At 37.8% G+C, this 11,201-nt stretch overlaps 1 protein-coding gene across 1 annotated transcript; it reads left to right on the top strand.

Annotated features, from left to right (window-relative positions):
* On the top strand, positions 1–756 carry LOC112171463. The gene has a single exon (XM_024308646.1). It carries the CDS (start codon positions 1–3, stop codon positions 754–756), a length of 756 nt encoding a protein of 251 aa, XP_024164414.1.
* Positions 757–11,201: the final 10,445 nt, after the last annotated feature.

The following is an 11,201-nucleotide window of genomic DNA, read 5'->3' on the forward strand; positions in this document are numbered from 1 at the left end:
ATGGCTGCCCGACTCGCCTCCTCTCTTGCACTGGCAGAGGGGAAGAAGAAGGTAGATCTCCATCCATCGCAAGGCAAGGGCTTGCGACAATCTGAAGTTTTTATGGTTGGAAAACTCCTCACTGCTAGGGAGTTCAAGGTCTGTTCCTTCCTAGGTATGTTTCGATCTGCCTGGAGGGTCAATGGGACACTACAAGTTGAAGAAGCTGAAGGAGGTAGGGTTTTGTTCACTTTTTCAGATCCTACAGACCGAGCTAGGGTTTGGAGGGGCGCACCATGGGGTTTTAACCGTGCTCCTGTGGCTTTGGCTGAGTATGATGGGGTTATGCCAATTGAGAAGGTGCTATTGGTGAAATCCTCCTATTGGATCACGCTGCAGGGTATTCCACCTGCGTTTAGATCTAAAAGGCTGATGACGATGATCGGATATACGTTGGGCGACTTTCGGGAGATTGATAAGCAGGGGAAGAAGGTTGGAAAGTACCGGATTCGGGTTGAGATTCCTCTGCTCAGGCCATTGTCCTTTCAACGTTGGTATTGGGTGGAGGACACGGTGAAGTTTCTATGCAAATTCAAGTATGATAAGTTGTTTGGGAGGTGTGGAGTGTGTGGATTGATCACCCATGTCGGACTGCCGTGCTTGGGGCCGCCGTTGCACGAAGAAGATGATGCTGCAGAGAGCACAGTATTAGGGCCGCCGCCGGTGGCGCAGGATACTGCCATGCAGGTCGGCATCACCGGCTTGACTACGGGGTGAGGTTCTGAAGGTTGCAGCCATGAAGCTGCTTTCAATCCTAGGGTTTCTTTCAATGAGCACAGTTTGATCTTCAAGACTCAACTCCCTAGGATGATCCCGGAGCAACTCCTGTGCAATCCTACATATTTGGTGCACAAACCACGTCGTAAGGTAAGCATTAGAGAGATAGATGAGTCTGATGGTATGGTGGAATCATTAACAGGCAAGCGTTGTTCTAGGGTTGAGGCATAAATCACCATATCTCTAAAGAAACTCAAATTGAGTTTGGCAGTTGGTAAAAAAAATCTGGAGCCTGCTGATATGGGGCTGGTCTCACTGCCACAAAATGTTCTAGGCATGGTGAAGAAGAAGAGAGGGAGGCCGGTGGGAAGCAAAAATAAAATCTCATCTGGTACCGCGACAAAGATGAAGGACTTGAAGATAGATGGTGTTGGGAAGCGGCAGTATGCTAAGAAGAGTCTGTTGTCTAACTTGAATGGTGCAGATGCTACTGCAAGCTCTAATCAGAAAGGAAAGGAACTAGTTGTGGCATAGATCTTCATTGCCTAGGGTTTCAAGCCTGTGTAGGTTGGGAGAGCTTCTATAAGTTTTCTGAGACGTTTCTGGTTACTTGTTTGTACCACAATTGCGTGATTGGCAGGTAGGGACTAGTTGAAGGATTTCCTTTCCTTAGAAGACGAGGTAATCCTTTCTTGTATAGGCTTGCATCAAGCAAGCGCTTTTAGAACTTTAATTGTTTGCATTTTCTTAGATAGGTTGTATCGGTTGTTACTTACCTGGGTTCTTATTTGAGGGTTTGTAGACTCTGGCCTTTTCATGGCTATTGATTCTAATGATATCAATTTCTATTCAAAAAATAAATAAATAAAATGAAGTGATGGAACTTCATTGTTATTTCAAATATCGAAGTTAAAAAGAAAAGAAAAAAAAAGATTTTTTGATCGAAAGAGGTCAGCCCATTCATTAAGTTCAGCAAGCAGTATAAAAACGAAACACCCTTGTGGGGTCGGCAGAAATAATCGTTCCTCATAGCATTCTAACATCCTATCCTAAAAAAAAGAATAAGAATCCAATATACCCCCAGTACACCCACCTTTTAGAAAGTCCACGAACCATTATTTTAACAAAAACCTAGAAGCATCGAAGCGGACATAAAATGATTTCAACTAAAGCTCTGATTTTTGCGACCTAAACAAAATTTAAATAGTAATATGGGTCATATAGACCCATTCCATTCTACCTCACAACAAAGGGGGATTCCAACTCCCTAGTCCAAAGAGCCCAAGGAAAAAGCCCACAAAGTAGACCAAGGCCCAGGTGGTCCAATCCATCCAGAGTAGGCCTCATCAAAAAGCCCGCGGATCAAGTGGGCCGATGGAGGCCCGCCGGCCCGCAGGGCTTTTGGCCTGGCCCGGCCCGTAAAAAAACCCGCAAAAGCCCGCCTTGGTGGGCCGATGGAGGCCCGCAAAAAAGCCCTCAAAAACCCGACCCGGCCCGCCAAAAGCCCGCTAGGCCCGGCCCGTAAAAGCCCGCAAAATATTATATATATATGTGTGTGTGTGTGTGTTATATATATAGATATATCTATATATGTGTGTGTGTGTTTATAAATATATATATATATATAGACACATATAGATATATATTTGTGTGTGTGTTTATATAGATATATATATATATATATATATAGAGATATATATATATATATATATCAATATATCATATATGTGTGTGTGTGTTTATATATATATATATATATGTGTGTGTGTGTGTGTGTGTTTATATATATATATATATATGTGTGTGTGTGTGTGTGTTTATATATATATATATATATATATATATATATATATAGAGAGAGAGAGAGAGAGAGAGATATATATATATATATATATATATATATATCAATATATCATATATGTGTGTGTGTGTGTGTGTGTTTATATATATGTGTGTGTGTGTGTGTGTGTCTAGAGAGAGATATATATATATATATGTGTGTGTGTGTGTGTGTGTGTGTGTTTATATATATGTGTGTGTGTGTGGAAGTTCTTATGCTATTATACTTCTATATAAAATATGTGCATATATATATTCTAAATATCGGTTGACCAATCCGATCGTATTCGAAAATATGGTGAAATTGGCTAAATTTTTTACCACACTCATAATTTATTGTAATAAACTAATCCATCGGCCGGTTTTTCCATTTTCTTTGAATTAATAGGGGTTGCTATTTGGAGTGTTTGATATATAAATATAGGTTTATAAGAGTAACTACGTTTGACCTAGTTGATCGAATTCGAAACGAAAACCAAATTGGCTGGATTTTCTACAACCACCATAAAACATTACAATCTCTCCATCGAGCGATTGGTTTGTCTGAATTCATTTTCCACTTCATAGTTGCTTTAGAATGAACTTAAACAATTTAAATGCAATGTATAAGTCATACAACTTTAGGAATAAAATTGGTATAGTCCAATGTGTTTGTAATTAAAATTAATTTTTTTTATCTTATGTCCACGCACATCCATCAATGGAATATATACAAATGTGATGTGAAAAAATAAGCACGTTTTGCTGTTGTCACGGCATCGGTCAACCAATAAAACATATAAGTGACTACGGTTGACCAATCTGATCGGATTCGAAAATATGGTGAAATTGGCTAAATTTTTTACCACACTCATAATTTATTGTAATAAACTCATCCAATGGTTGGTTTTTCCATTTTCTTTGAATTGATAGGGGTTGCTCTTTGGAGTGTTTGATATATAAATATAGGTTTATAAGAGTAACTACGTTTGACCTAGTTGATCGAATTCGAAACGAGAACCAAATTGGCTGGATTTTCTACAACCACCATAAAACATTACAATCTCTCCATCGAGCGGTTGGTTTGTCTGAATTCATTTTCCACTTCATGGTTGCTTTAGAATGAACTTAAACAATTTAAATGCAACGTATAAGTCATACAACTTTAGGAATAAAATTGGTATAGTCCAATGTGTTTGTAATTAAAATTAATTTTTTTTATCTTATGTCCACGCACATCCATCGATGGAATATATACAAATGTGATGTGAAAAAATAAGCACATTTTGCTGTCGTCACGCCATCGGTCAACCAATAAAACATATAAGTGACTACGGTTTACCAATCCGATCGGATTCGAAAATATGGTGAAATTGGCTAAATTTTTTACCACAATCATAATTTATTGTAATAAACTAATCCGACGGTCGGTTTTTCCATTTTCTTTGAATTGATAGGGGTTGCTCTTTGGAGTGTTTGATATATAAATATAGGTTTATAAGAGTAACTACGTTTGACCTAGTTGATCGAATTCGAAAAGAAAACCAAATTGGCTGGATTTTCTACAACCACCATAAAACATTACAATCTCTCCATCGAGCGGTTGGTTTGTCTGAATTCATTTTCCACTTCATGGTTGCTTTAGAATGAACTTAAACAATTTAAATGCAATGTATAAGTCATACAACTTTAGGAATAAAATTGGTATAGTCAAATGTGTTTGTAATTAAAATTAATTTTTTTAATCTTATGTCCACGCACATCCATTGATGGAATATATACAAACGTGATGTGAAAATATAAGCACGTTTCGCAGTTGTCACGGCATCGGTCAACCAATAAAACATATAAGTGACTACGGTTGACCAATCCGATCGGATTCGAAAATATGGTGAAATTGACTAAATTTTTTACCACACTCATAATTTATTGTAATAAACTCATCCAACGGTCGGTTTCTCATTTTGTTTGAATTGCTATATATAGCTCTTTGGAGTGTATGATGTATAAATATAGATTTATAAGAGTAACTACGTTTGACCTAGTTGATCGAATTCGAAATGAGAACCAAATTGGCTGGATTTTCTACAACCACCATAAAACTTTACAATCTCTCCATCAAGCGGTTGGTTTCTCCGAATTCATTTTTCACTTCATGGTTGCTTTAGAACGAACCTAAACAATTTTAATGCAATGTATAAGTCATATAACTTTAGGAATAAAATTGGTATAGTCCAATGTGTTTGTAATTAATTTTTTTTTTTTTTATCTTATGTCCACGCACATCCATCGATGGAATATATACAAACGTGATGTGAAAAAATAAGCACGTTTCGCGGTTGCCACTCCATCGGTCAACCAATAAAACATATAAGTGACTACGGTTGACCAATCCGATCGGATTCGAAAATATGGTGAAATTGGCTAAATTTTTTACCACACTCATAATTTATTGTAATAAACTCATCCAACGGTCGGTTTCTCATTTTGTTTGAATTGCTATATGTAGCTCTTTGGAGTGTATGATGTATAAATATAGATTTATAAAAAATTAGTGTCTTTAAAAATTTATTTATCAATAAATTAGTATCTATATATAAATATAGATTTTTTTTGGTACAATATAGTTATATAAATCTATTATCTTTGGTTGTATTTGATCATTATCCATTGAATTTCCAAAGCTTGATTAAAAAAAAAAAAAAACTTGTGTCTTTAAATATTTATTTATAAATAAGGCCCGCAAGGCCCGGCCCAAAAAAGCCCGCAAGGCCAAGCCCAGCCCGGCCCGAAAAAGCCTGCAAGGCCCGCTTTATATGGACGGGCTTGGATCCTTTGATTTTTAATAAAGCCCGGCCCGGCCCGGCCCACAATTATTTAAAAATATAACAAGGCCCGGCCCAAGCCCGCTATGAATGCCCGGCCCGGCCCTTTGACGACCCCTAATCCAGAGTTTGGGTGGAGGAGAGGACGCAACGACGCTGCCGCCGGACTAACCACCACCTCCACATGCATCTTCACCATCAATGCTGCCATTTCCGACTCCGTCATCAGTAGCCACATCGTCGCCGTCATCACCACTAGACGCCGCATCAAACCTAGGGCCACATGCTTGCCGTTTTAAGCCAAAGAAATTAAAGCCATGCTCACCGCCACCATCACCTGCAGGAAGAAGACCCAGACGCGCACCACCCATAGCGACGCCGACAACATGAGTCGCGCCACCAATCCTCCACAAACCATTGCTGGCCTTGGATCCATGCTCCCCATCGTTGTCACGAGGCAACCACTCCGATCGGGAAACCTGAATACCACAATCGCCAGTGCAACCAACCTCGCTGTCACTCAACATGGTCACCATTCCAGGATCCCGATCCGGCAAAATCCAGAACGGATCCAGAAACCATCCCAAATCAATAACCTCACACATAGCCACCAGATCGGCTGTGCTTCCTTTCGAAACCGAACGGACCACAACGCCTCCAACACTGATCGCTCCACACATACACATTACATAGTATAAGCAAGCCGAAGCCTGCCATGGACACATTGATAAATTAACGGAGAAGGTTCAAGAGAAAGCAACACCCAAAAGAGAGACTCTCTCAAAACCCTAGCAGAGCGCTGGGTCACTGTTTTTTACTCTTTAGTATAAAAGATGGCAAAAGGCCTGTGAAGAAACAACTTCTAACTTAGAAATAGTCTATTTGACCCATCATCACTAGCGAGTCATTGATAAAAAAAGAAGAAGATAAATACATAAGTAATAGAAAATGATATTTGGATATGGTCTCACTTTACCACGCATCTGAAATAGGCGAAACTTTAATCGGTGAAAGTCAGTCTATGATTCTCTCTCTTTTCAAGTTCCCTTTTCTAGTAAGGGGAGCCGTCATCAGGGCATATGATCCAATCGGTGCAGATTCAAGATTGAGGTGGGCTAGATTTATTAATTTTTTTATTTTTAATGAAGTGATAGGAAAATTTAGCGCAACGTCTATATTTAATTAAGATGAAAAAAATAAAAGGGTCATTGCCCAAAAGCACCAAAATAAGGAAAAATTATCCCATTTACTCCAACAACAGATTTTTGTTCCCACATACACAATTTAACTTCAAATAACCATTTTGCCCTCAACTCAATTAAAAAATTACAATCACTGCCACTTAATATGCTCTCTCATCCCGCACAGACTCAGAGCTCGTCGCCAGTCGAAAAATCTCTGGTAAGTTTATCCTCTCTCTCTCTCTCTCTCTCTCTCTCTACCTTTTAGTGTAATACAAAAATTTGCTCACTAAACTTTCTTTTGAAATCCTCAAATAACCTTAGTTATATTATTCACATACAAAAAAATAAAATACTCATTATACCTCTAATTCACTAACTACACCTCCATAAACGAGGACCTCCGCATTTTCAGGAGCAATCTTGAGAGGCGAAACCCAGCTAGGGTTTCGTTTAGTGGCGGCAGCGACCTAGCAGTCCCCAAACCAGGCAGCAAGGACTACAACGGCGAGGGGACCAAGTGCAGACTTCGTTAAGCAGAGTCGCTGTTCGGGTGGAGTGCTCGACGGAAATCTAGTTGAGATAGTAAGGCTTCAATCGCAGCAGCTCTCGGCTACGGCGGTTGAGTGTGTGTGATACGGATCGTGCTTGTTGGGGATGGTGATTTGATCGTGTTTAGTTAAGAAGTCGAGGTCTTAGAGTTGCTGTGGGTAGATTTATGAGCGCCGGGTAGTAAACAGAGGCTTCGGTGGTCTTTGCTCGAGATGGTGATGCACAGTTGGAGACGCTGGCTCTAGGGATCTTCGAATGGTGCGTCGTCGGAGAACAGAACGGCGGTGGCGACAAAGGAGTAGGGAGTAGTAATGCTCCTCCCTTGTTGGTTTGGGTTTGGGCCTGGGCTCAACATTAGGCTGATGGGGCAGGGGATTATTCCTGCTAGGCAAGATTTGACTTGGGCTTGGGCCTACGGGCTTGGGGGCAAGCCAAGGCAATCTGGGCCTTAATGTATTAGGGTATGAGTCTGTGTGAGGTTGGATTAACTTCTATGAGTCTTTTTTTATGTTTCTAGTTTCTTGTTTGTACCATAATTGCGTGATTGGTAAGTGAGGGCTAGTTGAATGATTTCTTTTCCGTAGAAGGCGAGGTTTTCCTCATTCTTGTATAGGCTCATTTAAATGTGAGCGTTCCAGTGATCTTTAAAGGTTTGCTTTAGCTTAGGTAGGTTACTTTGGATTTTCTTGTCAGATTGCTTATGTAAGTTTTGGTGGACTTCAACCATTTTGTTGTTGATCTAATGAATTCAACTTCTATTTAAAAAAAAAAACTAACTACATCTCCATTCCTTTTTTTTTTGTTTTGTTCTTTTTTGTATGCAAACCTAAAAATGCTCAAAATAAATGTTTAGAACTTTAAATCATGAATCAAACGGTCATAACACATAAATTGATCAAGCAGTCATAAATCAAACGGTTAGACAATGATTCCTATGTTTCTGTCCCTTATAAAAAATGAAAGGTTCTTCAACAAAAAAATGAAAGGTTATAGAAATTGATATAAATAAATAAAAAATCCGGAACAAAAAAAAACAAAGAAAGAAACACGCAACTCATGAAGGTAGGGAAAAAAAAAACACCAAAAACCACAGTCTCCCACCCAAAACTCATCATCCAACCAAACCTTGAACGAAGTTTAGACTAGGAACTCAATAAAAGTTTGGAACAATTTCTTAGTCTTTAATTTGTGTTAAAACTAGGTGGAGAGGTTTGTAAAGAAAATATATATTAGTTGATTATAATTCATTGTCTATATTTGTTATTTTATAAGGGGATATATATGTAATTCAATAATTCAAAAGATATAGAGGTCAAATGAGTAAATTTGGAGGTCTCAATAGAAATCCTCAAGAAAACCTTTTTTGTGTTAGGAAAGGGTTTATGACTTTTTGGAGAAGTCTGGTTGTGTACTAGTAAGCATTCTAAGCATTATTTCTCTTATTTCTAAGAGGAAATTTAATAATGTTTAAGTAAATAAGTCACCTTAAAGTTGGTTTAAACTAGTAAGCATTCTAAGCATTATTTGCTCGCACATTCCATTGCACCACTCATAAAAGTATAAGACTTTCAGGCAAAGATTTGTGCCTTAGAAATGCAAATTATGTATCTTTATTTGTGCTTTTAGCAGTTCATGTCTACTTTTCTAATAAAATTTAACCTTTTTTTTTCTTTTGTGTGCTAAGAGCAACTCCAACAGCTTCCCTATAATTTTTGTATTATAGAGAAGCAAAAGTCAAACCTTTAGCCTATTTTTCTTCTCCAACTCCAACAGATTCTCTAGTTTACAGTAATCTATAAAATCTCCATATTCTTCTTTAAAATTTTGGAGTTTGCTGTAAATATAGGGAATTTGGTTTTCTCTCTCCTCACTTTCCCTAAAATAGAGATAATTATAGGGAATCTGTTGGAGCAAAAGAGGCTTATTTTTCCCTAAAGTAGAGAAAAATCAAAATATAGGGAATCTGTTGGAGTTGCTCTAAGAACAATTGACATCCTTGTACAAAAAATGCTTTTAAAAATTTTTGACAAGTGCTTTTAGGAATCTCAAAAGCAATTTCAAAGAGACCCCAAAATTCCTTCTAAAGAATAAATAAAAATGTAAAAGATATTTTAGTAGAAATGACAATTTTCCCCCACCCACTCTTCCATGATTTTTCAATGAGATTTGAACATTTGACCTCCAAGACATATAATAGCTCACGTGGTGAAATGCAAAAGATATTACGAAACCAATGAGTATGATTTGAGGTTAATCTAAGTCAATCACCATATGTAGTTGAGTTGGTATGAGCCTCCAGGCAGTGGCGTAGCTAGAAATCTTAGTTAGGAGGGTCAAAATTTAAATTATAATATTAAACAAACATAAACTTCATGAAATAATATAAAAATTATAAATCATCACAATACTTAAAAATAACAAGTCTATCAAAAATAATTATAGTTGTCCACGACGATTACTCATTTCTGAAATATCATCATTTGATGTATTTCTTATTTGAGGAGCTTCGGGTGGTGTCAACTGTTTTGTTGCTTTTCTCTTATAATACCTCTCTAAAAAGGCTTTCATATTCCAAATTTTCAATTACGAAGATTTCAACTTGCTGTTCAGAGAGACAAAAGACGAAATTGTAAGAGGAAACGACTTAAGAGAATGAGCAGGAGACCAAAAAAAGCTATACAAGTCTAAATATATATAGCCATACATAGGAGAAAATAATCATTAATTAGGAAAATATATTAAAATATTAAAAGAATGTGGAAGACCGTTTTCTGTCCAAATTGGGACAATTTTGATTAGGAAAATATATTAAAATATTGGAGATTGTGGGATACTAGGAGTATGACTGTAGGAGAACCGTCCAAGTTGATCATGATAAAATAATTAAAAGCAAACGTTTTTTTTCTTTGTCAAAAGGGTCAATTATTGGATTAAAAAGTCACTATCACATATTTCGACCAACCATGGCTCAGTTTGGAAAATTGAGACCCTTCTCGCCCTACTATAGCTACGTCCCTGCCTCCAGGTGTGGAACCCCCACACTTGGGTTCGAATATTGCTGACGTTGATTAGAGTTTAAACTCCAATCTATTCTTTGTGGCCAAGAGAGTGGAAACATTTTGACATGAACCCTCAGCACGAATTAGTCTCTATGTAAAGAAAACTTTTGAGGATACCGTGTGATCTCGATAAAAAAAGAAAAGAAAAAAGATTAACCTAAATTAAAACAACTATCAACCTCAAATATGTTTATAAACAGAATGTCAAGACATGATCATATTTGAATCATTAAAAACCGAAATCGGATCAAACTAGATTTTAACAATAATTACTTGAGTCAAATTTTGAATAAAATCTCCAATAATTACTTGTGTCAAATTTTGATTAAAATCTATTCAAACTGTACTAAGATATCTTGACTTGGCTTGTGATGAATGATATTATTGCCCCTCGAGCCGATTCAAAAAAGAAAAGAAAAGATATCTTGACTTGGCATCAAAGCTTGCCTAATGGGGCTTCTAGTTTGGTCTTCAATTTGATTGGACATTTGACCCATTTTGGTTCTTTTGTCGATTTAGGGAGATGCTGCAGTGCTTGGGCTGCTGGGATTGGTTTTCAAGGGTGGTGGTGCGACTGTGTGTCTACTCTTGGCGGAGGTCCTTGGGGAGTGCTAAGGTTTTGTCAGTTGTTGGCGACGTGGGTGTCCTAGATCCGAGCTTTTGGCAAAGTGATATGGAGTGCGGCATGGCTGTGCCGACGTTATGATGGCAGGATAAGTTTCAATCTGAATTGACGATGATGTTGCTTGCAAAGTTCTGGAGACTTTTCACCACCGGCGACAGCGGTACTTCAGCTTGGAACCTACCTTTGGGCTTTGGGTGCTGGGCATCTGATGTTTGGGCTTAGCTGTGGGCCATGGGCCACCAATTTAGTTTAGTTGTTGTTTTTTTTTTCCTTCTAATAATTCCCTACTTGTGTAGAGACGTAAGCTTGCTTGTTTTAGTGAGCGTAATTGGTGACTTAGCCTATTTACTATGTGGTTGTTAACATAGTTTATAGACTTGTTTTA

Source organism: Rosa chinensis, chromosome 6, assembly GCF_002994745.2.
Source record: "Rosa chinensis cultivar Old Blush chromosome 6, RchiOBHm-V2, whole genome shotgun sequence".
NCBI classification, from domain to species: Eukaryota; Viridiplantae; Streptophyta; class Magnoliopsida; order Rosales; family Rosaceae; genus Rosa; species Rosa chinensis.